The following is a 23,585-nucleotide window of genomic DNA, read 5'->3' as shown; positions in this document are numbered from 1 at the left end:
CTTGTAGAATTTTTTTTTCCTCCTGAGGCAATGGGATTAAGTGACTTGCCCAGAATCACATAGCCAGACCACATTTGAACTCAGGACCTCTTGACTTCAGGGTTGGTGCTCTTGCACTGTGGACTTGGAATCAGAACACTCATCTTCATGAATTCAAACCTGATGTCAGATACTTCTTAGCTATGTAACCATGGGCAAGTCATTTAACTGTTTGCCTCAGTTTCTTCATCTGCAAAGAGCTAGAAAAAGAAACCATTCTCGTATCTTTGCAAAGAAAATCCCAATAAAGTTCATGAAGTCAGACTGATTGAAACAACTCAACAATACACACATATAATTGTTTTTTCTGTACATAGAGAGATATAGATATCTATTTGAATAAACATAGACAGATATCCCCAATTCAAAAGAAGAATCCAAGTCAGTGGCCACAAATAGACGTATGACACAAAATTGATATTAGAAAAACACTTTCATTATGAAAGTCAGCAAGGATTTTTTGTTTTTGTTTTTATTGAATGTAGCTTAAAACTACAAGGTACTTTAAAATGTCAAAGAATTTGAGAACTAGGAAGGGCTTTAAATTACCCAACTCTTCCACTTTTATAGGAGAAACTGAGACTTAAAAAGGTGATGTCCAACATCAGTCAGTAACAGAAACATGACTACAACCCAGGCCCTTCTGCCTACTGATAAAGATCACTTTGCATTATGCCCCGCTATGTATTTCAATCCAGTTTTAAAAACATTTAAGTCCCCATTCAAGATGGAAATATATTTTAGTGAGCAATTACAACTTTTCCTGTCTCTCTTCAATATAGCCAATATGTACTATTTAGGCTCAAAGGTGATTAATACATATTAATATTAAATTTTCATTCTTAATTTTTAGATGGGTCATTTCTCTTTTTATAAGCCTATTTAAGTGCAAATTATTTACTTTTTTTCCCCATTTTTCTTCTCTTTTCTGTGGGAGAAAAATATAGAATTATCTCTACTTAACTGTTTATCAATATATGGGAAAATACAGCAAAACAGTGATGTCCTGTTTCCTGGATACTATTGAAATTAAAGGGATTAAATCTTTCAATTAGCTTTATAACTATCACACTTTAAATTCTAATTTAGTACATCTACACTAAATTATACACCTATAAGGAACTCACAATCTTTGGAACAAATATAGATTTGCTCATGATAAAATTTCTCCCAGCACTCTCTCCTTGGTCCTATACTTGATTGAAGGGCTCTGTTTATGCAATTGGTCAGAGCCAGATACTTGGCAATAGGGATAGGGGTAAGCTCATTTCTGTGGAGAGAAAGTAAAACATATTAGTCTAAGAAGCTAGGGCATTTAAAGGCAGTTAATATTTACTGATCCTGGGGCTTTTAGAGCCTTCACCAAATAAATAAATTCACAGCAGCCTTATGAACATATCGTATATACTTAACATGATCTTATGTATCATTTATGAAGAGGCTGTTTTAATTACTCCACAGGACAGATAATGCAAGCAATTAAGACTTGCAAATAAGAAAAAAACAACCTGCTCCCAATGGTGAATGTCAATCACTGGATTTGCAGGCATATACCATGTAGCAGTCAAACAAGCTTTAATTCAAACATTTCCCAGGGTCGAATACAGGGGAGTAAGAATGAGGAGAGGCTTGAATGGGTGCTGTTAGATAAATCTGACTAGAGAATATTTCCTGTGCAAAAGAGCTAACGAACACACATTTGTAGGAGGGGCTTGCTGATAGGGGAGAATTCCTAACATAAAAGGTTGTGCTAGCAGCAGACTCAGACGACTGCCTGCAACTTCAGCACCATGAACACTTCCTTAGCAAGACTCCACTTTGCAGGAGGCTATCAGCCCTCTGACTCCAAGGACTGGAGAGCTATCCTTCCTGCTTTCTTGGTGGCAATCTGTTTAGTAGGCTTTGCAGGGAACATGTGTGTGATTGGCATCCTCCTACATGGTGTTTGGAAAGGAAAATCATCCATGATCAACTCCCTGATTTTAAATCTAAGCCTAGCTGATCTCTTTCTTCTACTATTCTCTGCACCCCTGCGGGCAGCAGCGTACTCCAAAGGTGTTTGGGAAATGGGATGGTTTGTCTGCAAATCTTCTGACTGGTTCGCCCACACATGCATGGCAGCCAAGAGTCTTACAATTGTTGTGGTAGCAAAAGCATGCTTTATGTTTGCAAGCAACCCAGCCAAGCAAGTGAGTATCAACAATTGTACAATATGCATGGTGCTGTTAGTCATTTGGGTCATGGCCTGCCTCATACCCTTGCCTGAATGGTTCTTTAGTACCCTTAGGTACCACGAAGGTATGGAGATGTGCATCATGGATGTGCCAGCCCTGGCCTGGGGATTCACTTCTACATTCGGTAAGCTCTACCCTCTGCTCGTATTTTGCCTTCCTTTGCTCTTCACTGGGACATATTTTTGGAAGGCTTATTGCCAGTACCAACACAGAGGAACCAAGACTCAAAACTTAAGAAGCCAGATCCGAGCTAGGCGACTCACAATGATGTTAGTAAGTGTTGCTATAACCTCTGCTGTCATGTGGCTACCAGAATGGATAGCTTGGCTGTGGGTATGGCATTTAAAGAAAGGAAGCCCTGTTCCACCTCAAGGTTTCATAGCTTTGTCTCAAGCCCTCATGTTTTCCATCTCTTCTGCAAACCCCTTCATTTTTTTAGTGATGTCTGAGGAATTCAAAGGTTTCAAGGATTTCTGGAAATGGCTGACATTAAAAAAGCCTGTACCTGACCCAGATTTTCAAGGAACACCAGCTGGTAACTCACAGATCATTTCAGATAATGTTCTATCTCAAGAGCCCTTGCCATCTGAATCAGACAAAGAGAAACCTGGATCTTCCCCTTCTGATGAGGAGAAAACAAACAAGGAGATTCCTGTCCTACCCGATGTGGAACAGTTCTGGCATGAAAGGGATGTTGTCCCTTCTGAACAAGATAATGACCCTATCCCCTGGGAACATGATGATTCTGAAGTAGCAGGTTGTAGTAATTGAAATTACAAGTTCCCAAGTCAAATAAAGATGTGTATTTATTGTATGTTATACTACTCTCAAGGTTTTGTTAGGTACAAGTCTGGTAATTAAATCCTTGCACTTGGTTGTACTCAAAAAATATCTTGCTGATAAACCTTTCAAAAACATATTTCCAATAAATAAGGATATCCTTACATTAGGAGAATATTTGTGATATTTAGATTATTTGAAACAAAATTTTCAAATTTAAAGTGCAACCTTTTTTATTTCATTTTTCCCTCAGAGCTTAGAGTTTACACTATGCCATTTACTGATTTTCTCCTTTGTTATTAACCCATGGAACTAACAACAGAGCTGGTTGGAGAATGGAATGAAATCTGTAGCTAAATAAAAATGGATCTTCACACAAAACTTTGATTCAGATGACATAAATCTGAGCCCATTACTTTGTCCTTCTTAGAACTAAGAAAGCCATTCTACTAAAAAAATTTTAAAATATTTATAATTCCAAATTAATTCAAATTCATACAATCAGAATGCAAAATATAAACTTAATAGCTTCAGAACTGAATTATTTTCAAAGGATAACCAAACAAGTTTAATTTAATTCTGGCAAATTCAACTAACCAGCTGCCTACAAGAAAGTTATATACTAGGAACTACTTCCTATGGTCCTAGCATTCATGCTGATTTGAAATTTCTCATGTAATTTGGCATTTTGTTGTTGTTCTTTCTTTTTAGAAAAATACAAGACTATTGTGTGGTTGTCTTTATACATATCACCCTCTTCTCATCAAACTTAATATCTGAAAAACCTTTGTATTTAAAGCTTAACTCACTCAGCAAGATCTCAATTTAAAAGACCATTTTACAATAAGTTATTAATGAATATTAAAAATTATTGCTGCCTAATCAGATTATATACATGTGTGTATATACATATGTATATACACACATATATATGAAAATATAAAAAGTGATAAAAATACAAAGTGCTTTGCATCTTTAAAGTGCTTTTAGAAGTATTATTACTGCTAGAAAAACAGGATGTAGAACTTATTCTACCAATTAAAGACTAAAAGTATCTCCTCCTAATATTCTACTCCTAATTCTAAGAGCATCTCTTAGAATTGAAGGTTTGCTATAGTAGTTACCAGGAATAGAAAAGTTTGATTTTCCTAATCTAGAAATTGTCTCTCAAAGTAAATGATCAAATAAAAAACTAGGATTCGAACTTAATCCATACTCTCTTTAACATCTAGAACAACATAGTTTCTCCAAATGACAGCAGTGGTGGATACGTAATAAGGAAGAATAGGAATACAAACAGGCAAAGAACTTGGTTTAATATAGGGACAAAAACTAAAAAATGCAATGACAATGAAGAAAAAAGGGCAAGAAAACAGAAAATATTGGAAAAGAAACCCCAATACTTATCAGATTTTTCTGTCCCCAGAAGGATATATAGAAAAATACCAATATTAGGCACCTTACCAGTCCAGAACTTTTATAACTGATTATCTCCCACATGCATGGTAATTATAAATGCATCATTTTTCCTACAACACAGAAAACATCTATTGGGACTAGTTACACTTTGTTCCCAGAATTCTAATGGGGTTTATAAGTATATTTCCATGATAGGACTCCCTCAGAAATGCCTTAAGGCAAAAAAAGACAGAGGTAGAAGAGAAATTGGAGTATGTAGGAAGACACTGTGGAGCGAAAAGAAGTACTTTTTTAAATAAGTGAAAATTTGTGGGGCATTTTACTTAACTATATTGATGCTTATGTGCACTGGGGTTTTGTTCATATTAACCTCCACCTTATAACTGAATCATTAAGATTCACTGTTCTCATGAGGCCAGAGAAACAACTCACAAAAGTACTACTTTCCCCCAAAAGCCTAAAGAATTATTTAGTGATGCATATACTTTACAAATTAAGTAATTTTCAATGCTTTATTATAAACTGTGTTAATTTGTGTTTTGTGTTCTCTATATACCTTAAATTTGGAATCTGAGATGATGTTGATGCTCATTTTGATTCGTGAACAAATAAAAAGCAAACATGCCATACTGTATCTATTCCATTTTATCTCAAGGATATCCTTTGGTCCAAATCTCATTTTTTTATATCGTAAAATCAAAATTGCTTTTTTGGCACAAATAGGTTTATTTTTTTGGTATTCTGGCAGGATTGACCTTGTCTCTGGCACAAAAAATTCCCAAGAGGAATTTAAATTATATATTCAGTCTTGTCAAAATACAGAGTTTGTGAAGTATCATTTCAAGATGCACACAGAGAAAGGATAATTAACTGAATACTTGTAGCATTGATAGTTCATGTTTCAGTTCTAATACCTTACAAAAAAGAAAGAAAGAAAGAAAGAAAGAAAAAGAGAGAAAGAGAGAAAGAAAGAGGGAAAGAAAGAAAGAGAGAAAGAGAGAAAGAAAGAGAGAGAGAGAGAGAGAAAGAGAGAGAAAGAAAGAGAGAAAGAAAAAGAAAGAAAGAAAGAAACAAACAAACAAACAAACTTGGGCTGTGGAGCTTTTACACTAATATATATATATATTAATTTCCAAACTATACAAATCATTCTCCCAATATTTCAAGACATAATTACTTAAATGTCAGCAAGCCCATTTCTATCAAAAATTTTACTATGAGACAGGAGGAAGGCAATGACTAAACAAACAGGAATTTGTAGAATTCAAAGTCATAACAAAAAATTTTGAGTCTAGTAACTTTTTTCAAAAATCCTCCTAGGACAATTAAGTATTATCTATAATAGCAAAGAAAATTCCTCCAGTTTTGAAAATATTCACTTTTACTCTTCACCACAGTACTCAACATTACTTAATGGATTTGCAGAAGTGAATCGCAAAATAAAGGGAAAGAAAACAACCTAGTTATATATTAGATCAAATTTATGGAGCCCCAATTTACTCTGATAAAATTGATTCTATATGTACAATTTCATATACATCTATGTGCAAATATTATAACTAGATATAATTCAACAAACATTTATTAAGCACCTATTTGTGCAGGGTACTGTGGTAGGCATTGGGGAATGTAATGTGTGTACACACACACACAAACACACACACACACATTAATATACATGGATATACCTGCCATACTTTCCTTTAAAGTGGAGTTTGGGGAAGTAATATTGATGGCAAAATATAAGAGAAATGAAATAAATACCTCGTTCAATATGCCATTTATAGAAATATAACATCCAGTAATACTCTCCCTCATCTACCCAAGAGGAAACAATGGAGAGCAAACTAATATTTGAGATGGGACAGCATAGCTAAAGTGATGGGAAGTCAAAGAAGGGTGATAATATCACAGAAATATGCATGATACACTGGAAGAATTGCCATGAAATGCATAAAGCATCAATTAAAATTAAAAAAGCAAAAATATAGTTTTTGCTTAATATGTAAGACAAGAAAGATAGAGCTGAAAGAAGTGAACACAAAGATTTTTTTCAAATCCCTTTCCTTTTTGCACTGCAAAAAATTCCATAACACAAAGCTCTTAAAAAAAATGCATTCAAGGCTTTAAAAAAAATATGCAATATCAAAAGTTTTAAAGCAGATTTCATTTGTGCAGTTTCCATTTTCTGCTTCTTTTAAGAACAAATTTTAAAACAAATTTTCTTTACAGATTATTTAACATTAAGCATATACAATCCACATATAAAAAGGGTTGGTTTATTGTAGTTCAAATACATAAACTGAACAATTCAAACATTTCAAAATTAAACTTTAGAAACACAAGTTTAACATTCAAACAGGAGTATAGTTTACAAGGATTACCCAGAAGGGTAATTTACTCTCTAATCCAGAAATTGATAAAGTTCACTTCTATAGTGAATAAAAATTTGTTTATACAACCGTCCTGTTCTGGTAAGCATTGTTATTGACTGTGTTTCCATATCCAAGAAGAAATTACCAGAAAAATCTTCACTTAGACAAAGCAACCAGATTTTTGCCTATAATTCAGAGGGATAATCAAAGCACATCTGTGAACAAATTCAAACTAAACTGGTCTCTAGTGACTGAAGGCAAAAGCAGGAGCATTACAATATTCTTGGCCTCTGCTTCTGGCAGCTGAAAATTTAATTAACAATGTTTTTCTTTTACCTGCTTTACAAATCAACTTAGGTTTGTTCCAAGTTTGTGGCACTTGTATTTTACAAGTTCAGACCATAAACCATTCCTTGGGTCTTGCATATATAACACTGCTAGGAAGAATGTCATCAAAAATCACTGACTTCCACACCTCATATAAGGATAATCTTTAGTTTCAAGCTTTTATATTTACTAGAGACAGTCTAGATGTTTGAGTATGTACGTCAGTCATGCCACACAAAGAAAAGCATAAATATTTCCAGAGTTCTTTGTTCAAAAACCATGTTCACAAATGCTGTTCCTTCCTCCGCTCTTCAGATGGTTTTGTAATAGGTTGACTCTTATATATATTTATGTAAAAATCTGACAGGTGGCTCATGCAAGCATTTTGAATTAATAGATACCCTTGGTGTGAGGAGTTATGTCAGAATTATTTTGTGGATCGTCTTGTAGGTTCTGAGGCTGTTGGAGGTGGAGGTGGACCTCGTCGATCCAGGTCATCAACATATGCCACAATGAGTTTGCGCCTCTCCTCTGGCACACAGTCAAGAACCAAATATCGCTTGTCATTCTGCAAAATCTTTTCTACATCTTTCAAGTGCTGATCAGACTCCTGTATTAATTTTTTGGATCTGAAATAAGAGAAAAAAAATCCCAAGAATTACTGACTGCTGCCCATAGGCCTTTCAGAAATGAACTGGCGATGTCAGTCTAGTTCCTAATTGTGTTTCCATATTTTAAAAAAAGAAAAATTTCACTGCAGTGGTCACCTTTGTAGGTCATCTCAGCAAAGACTTCAAGGAGTGAAAGGGCCTCAGAAGCTGAATTACCCTCCCACCCCTAGTGGTGGTCCCTCCAGATCAGGGCTGAGGGTGGGTGGGTAAATCTTGCCCGTGCTGTACCTGTTCTGTGGATGAACAGAGGACTTCAGTCTGCGGGGCTGCCAATCCCAGCATCTTTCACAAGCTTTCACTTTCACATCTTTCACTAAATTAACTATAAAAATGTAGAAAGAAGTCTTACTTCACATCTAATTTAAAAGCCCAAGCTGATGCAAAACATTAAGGACCCTGACCAAAAAGTCCAAAAGCCATATCAAATGACAAAATATCTAAAAACCACACCCTCAGCACTACCTATCCTCCCATGCATGTACCCTTAAATCACGTTCCAAATAAATTTTTTTGAAGGAAGCCAGTTAGAAGCATAGTACAGCAATGCTTCTCTGAATACTGATTTCTAAATCAATGTAAAATGTACATTTTACTGATGACAATTACTGTTGGGGGTGGGGGGAGAACTGAGCACGCTGCAGAGTAATCCAATTTAAAACTTTTTTTACACTTTATGTATTCATTTTAATAAACTCAGGAGATTGTTTTCTCTTTTAAAAAGTGTTCTATTGAGTCTAAACTAATGACTTTATAGCTTTAAAATGCTTCAGCTATATTGAATAATTAAGGAAGAAAAAAATGACTTCATAAAGAATGTGGGGGAAAAAGTATCTTCATGGGATGTGGTTTTCATACTATAGTTGAATGTAACAGATTTTTAACTGTTTGATAAAAATAAAGATCACTTTTTAAAGACACCGGCTGGGTGGGAGGGAGAGGGCTAGACAAAATGAGAATGAGTATCTGGGCCCTTTCTTCCAAAAAAGGGGAAAAAAAAAAAAAAAAAAAAAATCATGCCCACCATTATTGGATTCAGTTTTGAGCATCTGGCCTCTTATCCTAAAATTTAACATGTCAACATGTGTGTGAATGAAAAGTTTGATTTGGCCTGTTCAGTAAGGACTAGTAAAGACAAAATGGTCATTGACATAAAACAATTTGTTGCACACACCTGTATGTTATAAATTTGGTCTCTTTCAAAAGTGTCCTGAAGTCAGCTTTGGCAGTAATATATTTGTCTCTGATGTACTCTTCAAATTCCCTTTGTTTTTTCTGTAAGAAGAGAATTAGTAACATCAAAATACTTGGTAAATGATCCAAAAGTTCAAAAATTTCATCATTTACATCAATTATTTTATTTGATAAACTGATCTAATCACAGGAAAGTAAATTATACTTGAGATAAAGTAGCTCAAAATTCTATATTTAAAACTCTTAAAATATTAAAAAATCTGCCCAGTGGAAAGACAAAAAATTGAAATAAATATTATTCAATAACAATACAACAAATATTCATAAAATATTTCTGTTGCACCTAATGACACAAAAAAAATAAAAAGTAGCTAACATTTATTTAACCCATACTAGGCATAATAAGCACTGTTTAGGGATACTATTATGTTCAAACCATAACCTGTAACAGTACATATAGCTTTCTTTGATTCACACAGCCTCAATCCAGAAATTTAAAATTTTTATTTTAAAAAATTTCTACAGTATATTTTATTATTACATGAAGCTACAGACTATGGGATTAAAATTTATATAAAAGCCACTTCACTAACAAGCACCATCATCACAGTGTTTGGCAATACAACTGTGTGATAAAGCAGCCTGAACCATGGACTCCAATCAATGGCAAGTAGTACTTTTGTTATAATTGCCTGTGCTCACTTATAAAATACTCAACAAATATCAAGAAAATTAAATTTTAAAACTCACTCTGTCACTGGAGGAGAATTTAATGCACCGTGGATCTTCCTTGATAATTTTTTTAACTTCTTTCCAAGTGGATGTGAGTGTAATCTTTCAAAAAGACAGATAAATAAAAATATAAATGTGACTTACTCTTTTGGGGAGCTCAAACTGCAGCACATATGGTACATAATATTACACACTGACCTGAGATCTCTTGTAATGCCCAAGCGTAACAGGACTAGTTAGGGACAGTGAGGCAGCTTTAATGCAATTTCTTTTTGTTGGCTTGCCACAAGAGTTATTTTCATGGCCATATTTTCAAGGTGGCCTAAGACATTTCACCTGCAAACCCTGCATTTACACGGGCAAACATCATAACTTTTGAAGATACCATTCACCAAAAAGAGAACAGTTACTTAGGAGCAAGACCTGGATAACAACGTGCACAAACTGCAGGAAAATGGGCCATGATACTGAATCAAAAATAAAGAAGGGAAGGACATCTGGGTCCAAAAGAGGTGACCACTGATCACACATATGGTTATTTGGGTTAGCTATGGGAATAAATGTAACACAGAAACTTCAAAAGAAGCTAAACAGAATTTCTGAAAAGGGCAGTTGAGGAAAAATTACCTCAGGACTTCTCTAAAATAGGGAAAAGAGAGAGAAGTGAAATAAAAGAATTCTGGATGATGTAGCATTAAAAATGTAAAAACAATAACTGTTAAAATTTATACTTCCTTTTTTTCAAGTTATTTAACTACTCCTATCTAAAATAAAACATAATAGATAAGAATCCATTCTTACCGCTGAAGTTTCATCCAGAAGTTGTCTAAAGTGTTCCCTCTTCTTTTTGGTAAGCGCTTCAATGTGTTCATTGAAAAGCTTCTCTTTCTCTTCTCTTTCTAGCAAAGAGCCAGATTCCCATCGATGATCTTTTCGAAGAGTTCTCCGAGTATCAGACCATGACACATCTGAAGAACGAACCTTTATTAAAAAAAAATAATAATAAATTGACAATCTCAGATACCTTTTCAGCTGATTGATTTAAATACCATAGCCATTTATAAAATAAGATTATTAAGACAAACACATTTTAGGACAATGAGATATCCTTATTGATGATCAGCAGAATACTTAAATTACTTCAAAATTTTCATGATATTACTTCACCATTTATTTCACCATTCCTACTGCAGATTCCAATTTCCTTATGACACAAAATCTTGAGGTCAAAATAATTTAACTCTGGTAGCCAAATTTCTCATCTTGGCTTTCTTCCAATTGGATTTTTATAAACTATCAAACTCAACAAAAATCTAAAACCAAATTCATTTTTTTTTCCACCCCAAACCTATCCCATATTTAAACTTCCTCCTTTTTTTTCTAGGCCATCATATTTCTCATCACAAGGATTCACAAATTTAAGAGTCATTGCTGACTTTTCCCTCTCTCCAGCTCAATTCCTAATCAATTGCCAAGTTTGGTCATTCCTTCTTCCACAGAATCCATCCCCCCACTTTTTCATGCCACCTACATCTTAGTTCAGATCTTCATCAACTCTTATTAGACCTCCTTAGATCTAGGAAGCAATAACCTCCTAACTGTTCTCCTCTAACCCTAGTCTCTTTTCTCTCAAATCCTTTACAGCTTCCAAAATGATTTTCATAAACCACATCTGACCATGTCACGCTATTACTCAAAAATCTTCAATGGCTCCCTTTTGCCTGTAGGATTAAACATAAATTCCCCACTTACATTTAAAGCAAATAGACTAATCTCAATTCTCCTTCCAATTTTATTTCCTATTATTTAACTTCAGCATACTCTGTTATACTCAACAAACAGGTCTGCTAGACACTCCATATATCTATATATCTCTATATGTCTATATATATATATATACATACACACACACACACACACACACACACACATGTATCTATATATGTCTATATTCCATCTCCTACCTGCATGTCTTTGTATAAGTGGTCCAACATCAGGAATACAATCCTTCCTCACCTCCACCTCCTTCACTAAAAGTCTAGCTTCTTTCAAAGCAACGTTTGTATACCAACTCCCATTGGAGGTCTTTCTTGATTCTCCAAGTGGTCAACATTTTCTCTTAAAATTGTACATGCCCACTAGTGTAAAATGCTGAATATCCACCAACAGAATGTTAATCTCAGGACAGACATTGTATTATTGTTTGCCTTTGTTTATACACAGCAAAATAAATGTCTGACAAATTTAAACAGCTAAAATTTTCCGTACTAGGACCATAAATGAAAACTTTCCACCTTGAAAATAAGATCTTGGGTCTTGTTAGAACTAATATTCCTTAGGAAACAGCCTTCAAAACAAATCAAAAGTTCTAGATGCTATCAGTGTTGCATTTAAGATATGATATATGGCATAAGGCAATATATAATTAAAAGGTACATAAAACGTCTCCATTAAAACTTTCCCCCAATGCTACAATATCACAGGAGATAAGCCTGCACTCTTAAAAGTCTTATCAGTAGAGCTAATATTAAGACAAGGTCCTACAACCAAGCTGAAAAAGACTTAAGAAGGACCAGCCTAAGTCTGCAGGATGATGAATTTTTCAGATATAATACGTCTATTTCCCAAAAACTACCTAAGTTATAAAGAGGTTCCTGAAGGATGATTTTGATGAAATCATGGATTCTTTAAGCACTAATATGGAGTGCAAAGCAGTGGAATTTGCAATTGTAAATCACCTTTTCAAAAAAAATTTAAACAGAAGGTAAACTCTGAATAAAAATGCTTCGTATCATAAAGTAAAATTAAGAAATAAAAACACAAGAAACATTCAATACCCTGAGTCCCACAAATAAATTTTTGTTAACTTTCCTTCAACAAAGAGAAATTCTGGGGTTTTTTGCTCACCAATGTTATTAAACTCTATCTAGGAAAAAGGAAATAAAAGCTATACACAACTTTCATTACTATCAAATTCATTAATCTTTTTATTTAATCTAGTAATTTTTATATAGAATTCCAAAAATTATCAAACTCTTGATTCCCCAAAATAGACTAGTGGAAGAAAGCAGACAAACTGGGATGAAGCAGCATAAATAAGAATTTGTCAAATCTTTTAAAAAAACACAACATGGTACTATTCCACTTAAGCATCAACCATGTGGAGAAATTACAACTTCAGTAACTGAAATTGCCTCTAAATAGCAACAACTAAAATCATCAAGAGTTAAAAATGCAACCAGTATATATAAAACTATAACATCACCACAGATATAAAGCTGGAACAGACCTCAAGAGCCATCTAATACAAGCTCCTCATTTAACAGACAAGAAAACTGAGACAAAAAAGGTTCAATGAGAACTGACTGGCCCAGGGACACAGAGGTAAAGGCAAAGAAGAGATTTGAAATGCAAATCCTCCAACTCTAAACCCAGCATACCTTCTACTGTGCCATACATAAAAGATGGGGGAAGGGGGGGAGAAGGTGGGGGGAAAGAGAAGGAAGGAGGAAGAGTAGAAAAAGAAAATAAAAGAGAATGGTGGAAAGCCAAAAGGAGAATTGGGAATGGGAATAGTGGAAGGATGATACAAAAAAAGGTGAAAAAATAAAGCTTTGGTAATAATATTGTTTACAGGTTTTTGGAAAAATTATTTATCTATACCTTTTTTATCCTTGTCCATGCAAGACAATTAAAGCGTAATTAGTGGACCTACCTTATATTTATATGTGGTTTTACAAATAGAAACATCTTTAACACTTTAATATAAAGTAAAACCAAAAAAGATTCATAGAATATAAAAACAAAGATTTTTATTAAGAAAGTGAAAGAAAAGTTAATATAATACTCACCATATCAGAAAGAAGAGCTTTGAAATTCTGAATTGCTTCTTCACGTTTATGTTGCTCTCTTTCTCTATCTATTTCTTTTGTTTGTTCGGAACGAGCTTTTTGAACCTCTCGCTCTCGTTCCCGTAAACTTGCCTCTATTCGGGCTTGCCTCTCCAGTTCCTTTTCTTTTTCAGAGTCTAAATTCTAAAAAAGAAAAGATCACACCAATTCCATCAGAGTTAACTACTTTGTCAAATATTTTTTCAAATTTTGTTCTTATAAAGAATGTAAATTTCCAAAATGCATTTCAAAATAAAATTCTATTGATCAATTAAAGCAGTATTGATGAACATGCCAAAACATACCTTTTTTTAAACCACTTAAAAATATAAATTATTATAAACATATACTGTACCTTGGCTATTTTTTCAATATACTGTTTAAAAAGATCTTCTCTCATTGATGAACTATCTACTGCTTTGTAACGTGGGTCACTTTCTACTTTGTCCTTTACTTTGCTCCATCGAGATTGACTATCCAAGTGGTGATTAGATAATAGTTCGAAGAAGTCTGATTTGATCTACATTTTAAATAGAATATGAAATACGGAAAGAAAAAGAAAAATAACACACTGTGAGAAACTAATTTACTAATAATTGCTACTTGAAAAAAATGCTTGACTTACCTTAAAGATAAGAAATATGTAAAATTTTACAAAGTACCTGATTTATAGTTGGCAATTTTTTAGGAAAAGAATAGCAACTTTTTTATTTAAAAATTTTCAAATCTGCCAAATCATAAAAGTTCTTGACTGAGATCTAACAAAGTGAAGACGAATTATTTCTTTGATGAATAACATTTAAGACAAATTAGGAAAATTTCTTATATTATAATTTTATGTCTTAGATGCTTCCATAAAGTATGAATTTTTTTTAGTATGAAATTATTTTGATCTAGGATTGATTTTTTTGATAAAACCTTGTAATAAGTTGCAGTAAAATACTTAATAGTTTGATACAATGGTAATAATTATTTTTGCCATAACAATAATGACAATAAAATATTTCTCTTTTAATATTAACAAGAAAGCTAAATAAATTTTAAGTTTTGTAGACAAAAATCCAACAGAATCATCAGATGCTCAAGATTTTAAGAAAGAAATGTGATGGATAAGTAGGACAAGGGGGACAGTTGAATAATAGTTCTCCTATATTTGGTCAAATTTCAGAATTTAATGAAAAATATATTCAAACCCTGATTCTAAATGACAAGCACAAACCAAAATTTATGTCTGCCACAATGTATAATAACAGAAAGCTTTGATTACATTTTTTCTTCCTTCTTGTCATCAAATATATTCTTTTATCACTACTTCAACTCAAAACAGATCATGAACTAACTTTAACTTTATAAATATCAGACTAGATCATAGATATTATTTAAATGGCATTAACTTTTAATAATGTTACAAACACTTTTTTTTTTCTAAACAGGAGAAGGAAAAAATGAGGTATATTCCCTTAGGGGGAATTACATACCTCACTCTATACTCTCATATCATTCAGAGCAGCTTTTATCTTTTGGACAAAAGATCTTAAAACTTCCTTCAGAACCTGTCAACAGCAGGTATACATCTCCCCCAAGTATTAAATATGCATAACTCTCAGACCCTGTTATCCCAGGGAATGAGAAATCAGGAGTGGAGTCAAGCCTATTTCATCATCAAATGGAGATGTGTGGATACAAAAATAATTAACAGTCCCCACCATCCTATATACCAATCTCCATCACCTCCATCCCACACTCTCACTTATCATGTCATCATAGAATTAAAGAAATTGATATTCGCATATGAAATTAGGTGCCTTTTTAGACAACTGAGAGGTTCCAAGACTCATTAAATAAACTATAAAACAGATTTTTCCATGTAATAGAGTGAATCAAAAAATAGAACCAATCAGCTGCAGGCATTTCTACTACACAATGACTACATAATTAAATTTAGGTCAATCAAAACTATTAAAGATCATTTGCTCAATAGAGACCAAGAAACCATTTATTGATAACGTTTAGCAAATCAGTGATGTTAGTCTAGTTTGCCTTTTATAAAACCTATGTGAAACATTTCACTACATGAAAGCTCTCTTTCAGGATAAGTTCAGTATAATAAAACATGCAAACAGTATCAAACATGAATCTTTCTAAGCCATAGGAATTTATACAAATTAAAAACACTTTCAAATAGCCTAAATGAAGTCCATAAAGTAAGGGTATTGGGTTTTGTTTTATTTTGAGGGTTTTTGGTGATGTTTTAATGTGTAATACACAACTAAGAAATATAAACTATTTGCAGTAAAACTCTACCTCCTCTTCATAGCAGGATTAATCTTTTTTTTTTTTTTTTTTTTTTTTTTTTTTTTTTTTTTTTTGCTGAGGCAATTGGAGTTAAGTGACTTGCCTAGGTCACACAGCTAGGAAGTGTTAAGTATCTGAGGCCACATTTGAACTCAGGTCTTCTTGACTGCAAGGCTAGTGCTCTATCCACTGTGCCATCTAGCTTCCCCCATAACAGGATTAATCTTGACTGGTTTTTCTAGGTACTATTTCTAGGCACTTATACAGCTGGTAAAAATGATTTATATTGCTTGTTGTGGTTCAAAAATTATGCCTTAATGTCTACACAGTACACTTCCCAGTAACATTAAAGTGACTTTTCTCTCACATTTTTCCCTAAGATTTTCTTTAAAAATGGTTACATCCTTAGTATCTATTTATTTGAGTAAAAAGGAAAGTTTATTTTTGCATGACAATACCAATTTTCATTCAGTGAAAAAGAAAGACATAGAACAAATTTCTGACTGAAAATAGAGCTGTGTTACAATATGACAGACTAATGGTATATCTGAAGCCAATCCACAATTCTAGAATTCTTGAATGGTATGTACTATAAAATGTACTAGCCAATTCTTAGGCCACAATTTCACCAAATTTGGTCACTTTGTTCATAAATAATAATTTTAAGGGCATTGTTCCTTGAATTACCAAAAAAAATAATAATAATAATAATAAATAAAAAATAAAAAATCAACTATCTCAATGATAATTATGGTTTTAAAAAAATCTACTATATTTTAAGGGTATTTCCACAAGATTAAAAAAATAAAATAAAAACCATATAACTAAAATGTCCATTATTTACACAGATGCTAAAGAGGTATTTGTGGTCCACAAAGCAAAAGCAAAATGGACAACATCAAGAACCACAGGATTTTGGGGTTTGTTTTTTTTTTTTTAATTACGAGAGGGTCTATACACAAGCCTACATTTCATCAGCAAGATGTTTTTCTCAGTGATTCTAAAGTAAGGCCAAAGTATAAAATATGGAAATAATTTTTGGAACATAACTATTTTACCTATCCAAATTAACTATTTTGATGTCACAAAGCCATGACACCAGTCTGAAGATGAAGTAAAATTGTAAATGATTACTGCCAAAATACAAATTCATGTAACTGTTAATTATGTTATGCTATAAAAAGCATAATAAAATTTAGAGTGAAAACAAGTGTCACTACATATTTTTAAAAGAAAAATGTCAAAGTGGTTAACAAAAATACTGTTAAGTATTTACTGACCTTGCTTTTCAAAATATCAAGGTGAAACCTACTGTATTAAAACCCTTACTTTAAAGATTTCTGTATAGAATCCATAGTTAATAATTAAATTTGCAAATATTGGCTGAGAAAGCTTCACTTCATCATTTGCCATCTTATATTATAATAATACAAAACCAAAGTCAGAATTTAAAGAATTAAAATTTTAAAAGCAAAAGAAAATAAGGCTGAAAATATTTTAGGTGTATTTAGATGTAATGTCTTTTTAATTTTTTTTTTTTCAGTTAACACATTCTGGGCACAACTCTCATCACTTCACAAGGAAAAAAACTAAAAAAATGTAAAGTACCGGAACTGCGGGAGGCTAAAGTCACCACACAGAGATACCAATTCTTTCCTCACTAGGGAATCCCATAATACTTTGCGTGTCAGTGATTGACAGCTGTCAGACTGAACTGATTGACAGGCCGCACAGCACAAAACTGTAAAGTCTATCCACTTGTTATAAAACAGAATACATAAAATGGTTACAAAACGTTTTTAGAAAAAGAACAGTACTTTTAAATGCAAAAAGAAACAATCAACTTATGTAAGAACAGTCATGCAGTATCAAAACAAACACAGTTTTATCTTTAACTTATGAAAATATATATCTAAAATTCAAAAGTAATTTAACAATTCGATAGGCATGGTTCCAATATAGCATATAAAATGCTTATATAGTACATAATTGTGTATATTTCCTCTGGGAAGCATAATCATTTACAGAGTGTCAATGGTAAAGTACTTCTGAACAGTTTTACTTTGATAGAAGCCAAATAATTAATAGGAAGACTCAAATAATTCTGACAAGAATAATTCATCTAGAATTTTCATTGAAACAAGTATATCATTATCATACTGTTTCATTATTTTCTACAAACAAAGCTGCTTTCTTCGCATCATCTCCTAATAGACCAAATATGCATTACTTGTGTTTTAGAGAGTGTTAGCAATTTCAAATGTCAAGAATGATTAGGCTCCAGAGGTTATTTTTCTCCATTCACACAACATACAAGGACATGAAGGAAGGTGGCTGCATGTTTTGATGGTACACTACTGATGCCACCTCCCTGCCAGTCTGCCTTCCCAGTGGTGAGTTCTTGCTCCACACTTGACATTGCTGTCAAATGACATTTGGAATTCATTAAAATTTAATAGTCGACCTTTAATTTTGATAAGCAGTAATTTATACATAAGATATATTTCCTGAAAGATTAAGAAGTCTCTAAAATGCTACCTTTTCACAAAGGTAAGGAAAGGGAAAAAAGTTCTTCAAAATTTAAATGTTACTGTTTATAAAGAATTCTGAAATTGAATTGCTATCAACTGAGTAAGCAGGCATGAAAATAACTAGTGCTGGGTCTTCTGGACTAAAAAAAAAAAACAACTCATTTTCATTACCTTAAAAATGTCACTAATTGCCTTTAAAAGACTAAATATTAGACCAATTAAAACAATACAACATAGCTCACTTAAGTTACTAATCTATGTAATTCTACCTGTAAAGTGATTGGAAGACATATAATGAAATTTCAAAAAGCCAAATTGAAATCTATAAAACTGTTGAACTAGCCCAAAAATTGAAGTACTAGAAACCTAGCACCAGCTTAGTTACTAACCATTCATACTCCCATCAATCACACCACTGGAACTAAAATCACCTTACCTTCTCACCTCTCGTCTTCGAGTCTTCTTTTTCTTTCTTTCTTGCAGCTGCTACAAATTCATTAAATAAGGCCTCTCGATCTTTCATCTTTTCAATTGCTTTGAATCTGGAGTCTTTAGCATGCTTGGCTGCAAATTCACTAAAAGTAGCTCTGTAACAAAATGGCAAGTGTGCTAATTTGATAGAGCTGTTTTTGCTGGTGGAAATTTCTCTATATGCCAGAGAAATGTGGTCCCCAACATCTGCCTATAATTAATAAATAACACGGGACTACCAAAAGAAGTAAATAACTTGGCAGCAAAAATGCTGTTAAATAATTATGAACTATTCAAACATTAATACAAAGGAAAAAACTGAAGCGCACACCATAACAAAAGATATGCATTTGATATATATCAATAGTTCATAAGATATTAAAGTTGGAAGGAATCTTAAGAGATCAACTGGTTCAATGCGCTAATGTTTACAAATGAGGCCCAAAGAAAGGAAGTACAGATAACAAGCTAGATTGAAAATAAAAAGTAACTTTTGTATCTTATATACATTTAAAGAGGGTTGACATGAATTTTGAAACCTTCACCTTGTAGCAAAGAGTAGAAAATGAAAGAATGTTTTCATGGATAACACTGCAATCACCAACCTGTACAGGTGTAGAAAAAAAAAATGCAGCTTATACATATTTCATTGACAGCCAACCTGTCTTGAAAGTGGCAGTGAGAAACTCAACTGATGATAGAATTCTAATGAGGACAATAAAATAAATTTTCTTTTATGTGCAAAACTAAACAATCTATTACATCTTATTGTAAGATAACATCCTATAGACTTTGGTTGGCTAATTAAGAAATTTGGATTCTAAAACACTGATCAAACATTAGGAATCCCTTAATAATTAGCACAAAGGCTAAAAATTTCAATCCTTTTCAAAGTCTCAAGGATTTTAGTAGTCTTTCATGTATACCAATATTAAAAAAAAAACAACCCACCCATTATAACACGTTATATAATTCAACCTTTGGACCACAGGTCTGAAAAATGATATGTATCTGAAATCCCCCTAAAGTTTTAATTAATGTAACAAAGTTATGTTGCAGCAAAAGCTCACTACAAACAAACAAAAACAACCAGATTTCCCACTCAGAGTTTAGAAAAGGTAGAGACAAACAGTACTGTAACAAGAAAATTAATTCTAATTAAGTTTTAAAATTTTAATATTTATACAACTCTCTGGAAAACTACAATATGTGAAAAAAAAAGAAAAGTAGAATTTATATTCCTATAAAGATTTAAAAAGGCCATTTAAAAACAAACATGGAAATCCCTGTAAAAAAAACAAACAAACTTGTAGCCTGAACTATCCAATAGGAGATTGGGTCATCAACTTTGAAACCCTTAGTTAAAATGACACTACATCCTGCACTACAAAGTAAAGGTTTTCTAGAACACAAGGCAAAATGTGGTTTTCGTGGCCTATTTTGTTAGCAGACCCAATATATCATTTGAGAAATGGAGTTTAAAGGAACTACAACAATGGAACAAACAGTAAAATTTGTTCAACATCTCCACCCATAAGTACTAACCCACATAGTCAAAGATTAGGTTTTAGAGTCGAACTAAGATAACCTGTCATGCAAACCTCTTTTCTTCACCTAATAAATAAGTCATATCAATGTTATGTGAGATAGGAGAGGCACTGATTTTTCAGTTTGTGGAGAAAATTTATTACAATATCAGAAACACATCAGAGTGCTAGAGCCACTTATGTCATTCCCAAAGTATTACTTCTCCCATAACCAAATACCTCAAAGGCAGCAAAAAGCAACATTTTCTTATCCAATATCATCTCATCCATTATTAGCTTTCTCTCCTCTTCACTAAAATTATTCTAATAGAGGCAACAATTAGTTGAGGTACTTAATTTTTGTTAAGTTATGAATGCCTTATCTTCCAAGAATTCTCTAGTTATTTAGAGATATTTAGAATTCTAACACTAATGTTCCAATGTCTCACTGTTTTAAGTAACAGAAACATAGATCATTACTTTCTTAGCATATGTATAATCAATATTTTGTTCACAAATAACTGAAACATATGTATCAAACCTACGATATGAATTTGAAATTAAAGCATCTTCACTCAATGTTTTCAACAATAAACATTGTTTTGCAAGCCAATAATTCTACATACTTTAATAAGAGAAAGTTTTCTGTAAGGTAATATTTCATATGAATTAAAATTTATTCCTTTGAAGTTCTAAAAACTGAATAAAGCACTTTCTTCAGCAATAATTATCTACATATATCCATACAATCAGCAATTGAAATTCCACTGTACTCTACAGCAAATGCATTAACGAAAAAAAAGGAAGCATACAAAAATCTTTATAGCTCCTAAAAATTCAAGATTTCATAATTCATACTGATATTTTTTAAATGATACTGAAAGAAAAAAAAGATTATAAAACTATTCTCTTCTGAATGGAAATGACCCACATACCTTGGATTAAATTTTGCTTCTTCCATCATTTTCTTGAAATCTTCCTTTGCTTGCATAATTTTGTTTTTCTTTTCCTTTCGTTCTTCTTCTGCTCGAGTCTTCACATACTGGTCAAAAACCTATAAAAATGTTAACCAATTTGATAAATAATACATAAATGTTGATAAGAAAACCATCAAGCTAGTTGACATCTCATTTACTCCAAACAAAACAAAAAAACTAACAAAAAAAAAACTATTCTGATATCTCAGCTGCTAGTTCCCTCCTTCCAGAAATTATTTTGTGTTTAATTTTCTGTGAACATGCTTTTCCCCTAACCCCAATAGAACATGCTTTTCCCCTTACCCCCAACAGACTGTAAGATCCTTTAGGACAGGGGCCATTTTATTGTCACCTTTGTATACCCAGCACATAGCAGATCCCCTGGCTCACTGTAAATGCTTGTTGAATAAATAAATGACAAAACTGAACAAATATACTTCAAATGGCAACCTCATAGTAGTATTTAAAATATAAATAGAATAAAAGGCAATGGGTAAACTAAAAAATGCACTTTCATAAACATGAAACTAAACTACCTAAAACTTTTCATAAGTCTTGGGGTGTGTTTTTTTCTTTCTTTCTTTTTTTAAACAAATTAATACAAGATAAAATAAAAACAGCTGAAGATGTATTTTGGGATTCATTACATAAATTCACTATATTTCATCTATTTACCAATTTCTGTATTACAGAAAATATTAACATATTTAAAGTGAATTTTAGTGTGATATAATAGACAATGTGCTAGATTTAGAGACAGACAACACTCTCGCTGCTAACATTTACTTATTGTGTTGTATGGCTACGAGTCAACTCATAGCAACTTTTCTGAGACTCAAGTAATAACTCTAGTCTTTAAGTAAATCCTTGATGAAGTTACAAGAATTCCAGTAATACAGTATTTGGCTACTTGCCTATATAAAACATAATTACTGTCCAACAGAGCAAAACAGCAGCCAGTGTGATCTGGCAGAAAGAACTATACTACACATCAGCAGGATCTAGGTTTCTGCTGCCTAACCCTCTCCTGATTTAGTTTGCTCATTTGTAAACCAAGGGACTTAGATTACATAATCTCTAAAACTAGAGGCAGCCAGTGGTGTAATGGGCAAGGTACTAGACTAGACTAGTCAGAAAGACCTGAGTTCAAATTCAGATTCAGACACTTGTTAGCTGTGAAACCTTGGGGGGGGGGGGGGGAAGAAACACCTCTGCTTGGCTCAGTTTCCCCAATTATAAAATGAACATAATAGAAGCACCTACCTAATAGGGCTGGTAGGGAAGACCAAAATAAAATAATATTTATAAAGTGCCTGGCAAAATCTAAAGCACTATGTAAATGATAGCAAGGAGGAAGAAGAGAACAAGGAATATTAAGACACTTCTACCCTTTGTGTTTTATATCTGTGAAAGCAGACTCGGGGAGATTTGCCTAATTTAGAGTTAATTCCAAATTGTCTTGCATGTTTCAATCATTATTGTGATTGAGATCTCACACCAATATTAGATGCTTTTCCTCTTCAAATACAACCAAAGTTAAGGCTATATTATCATTAACTTTTAACCTTACTCCAGAAAAGAATGTAGGAAAGACTGGAGAATAGAATATTTCTATTCTTAAAAGCAGATACATTTAGTTCTTCCAAGCAGAAACAATTCTTTGATTAATACTTTTTTAACTTACATTGCCATGAACTTATAAGAAAAATTATATAAAGGAAGACCCCAGGAGGATTTTTTTTATGTACACCATGTTGAACATATTGAAACATGTAACACATTTACCAACTATAGACACAAAGCTTTTCTTAAAAGTGGAAAAATATCTTAGGAAGCTCTAGCAATAGTCACATAGCTACTACTTAAAAAAAAAAAAAAAACCCTCTGCCTGGAACATAATTTCAATACTACATTTTCATAGTTCTCTCTTATATCTCCAACATTTTGTTCTCTATTAAAAGCATTTAAGTCGATATCTGAGAAATCAAAAATCTGGCTTCCACAAAAAGAAAAGACTGTGTTTGCATACATAGTGGCACAATTGTTCAAAGCACAATTCTAATCACAATTTTTTGATAAAATAATTAATGGTGGTAAGATCTACCAAACTGGTGAATGTTGTTAACA

The 23,585-nt window shown here is 32.8% G+C and overlaps 2 protein-coding genes across 14 annotated transcripts in view; one reads left to right on the top strand and one right to left on the bottom strand.

The window, feature by feature from the left end:
- The first annotated feature begins 1,829 nt into the window (after nt 1-1,829).
- Nucleotides 1,830-3,052, top strand: GPR151 (G protein-coupled receptor 151). The gene has a single exon (XM_074291737.1). It carries the CDS (start codon nt 1,830-1,832, stop codon nt 3,042-3,044), a length of 1,215 nt encoding a protein of 404 aa, XP_074147838.1. The 3' UTR covers nt 3,045-3,052.
- Nucleotides 3,053-6,735: 3,683 nt separating this feature from the next.
- The window catches only part of TCERG1 (transcription elongation regulator 1), a 63,447-nt gene continuing 46,597 nt past the window's right edge, over nt 6,736-23,585 (bottom strand). For 11 of the 13 annotated variants that reach the window (XM_074291726.1, XM_074291728.1, XM_074291731.1 and 8 more), the window contains 8 exons: nt 21,417-21,535; nt 18,921-19,071; nt 14,014-14,178; nt 13,620-13,802; nt 10,570-10,749; nt 9,787-9,870; nt 9,017-9,117; nt 6,736-7,803 (listed from right to left, as the gene is read on the bottom strand). In XM_074291726.1, coding sequence (XP_074147827.1) covers nt 7,602-7,803; nt 9,017-9,117; nt 9,787-9,870; nt 10,570-10,749; nt 13,620-13,802; nt 14,014-14,178; nt 18,921-19,071; nt 21,417-21,535 — 1,185 coding nt within the window. In that variant the 3' untranslated portion in view covers nt 6,736-7,601. Of the gene's footprint in view, nt 7,804-8,073; nt 8,168-9,016; nt 9,118-9,786; nt 10,114-10,569; nt 10,750-13,619; nt 13,803-14,013; nt 14,179-18,920; nt 19,072-21,416; nt 21,536-23,585 lie in introns of those variants that run through there. The other 2 variants (XR_012486646.1, XM_074291735.1) reach the window with 2 other exon arrangements.

The sequence above is a fragment of the Sminthopsis crassicaudata genome, chromosome 2, assembly GCF_048593235.1.
Source record: "Sminthopsis crassicaudata isolate SCR6 chromosome 2, ASM4859323v1, whole genome shotgun sequence".
NCBI lineage: Eukaryota > Metazoa > Chordata > Mammalia > Dasyuromorphia > Dasyuridae > Sminthopsis > Sminthopsis crassicaudata.
Note: the sequence above shows the minus strand (reverse complement) of the source record. Positions and strands in the feature narration are given on the sequence as shown.

Coding starts and splice junctions, on each gene's coding strand:
- GPR151 (XM_074291737.1), top strand. CDS start 1,830: ATGAACACTTCCTTAGCAAGACTCCACTTTGCAGGAGGCTATCAGCCC.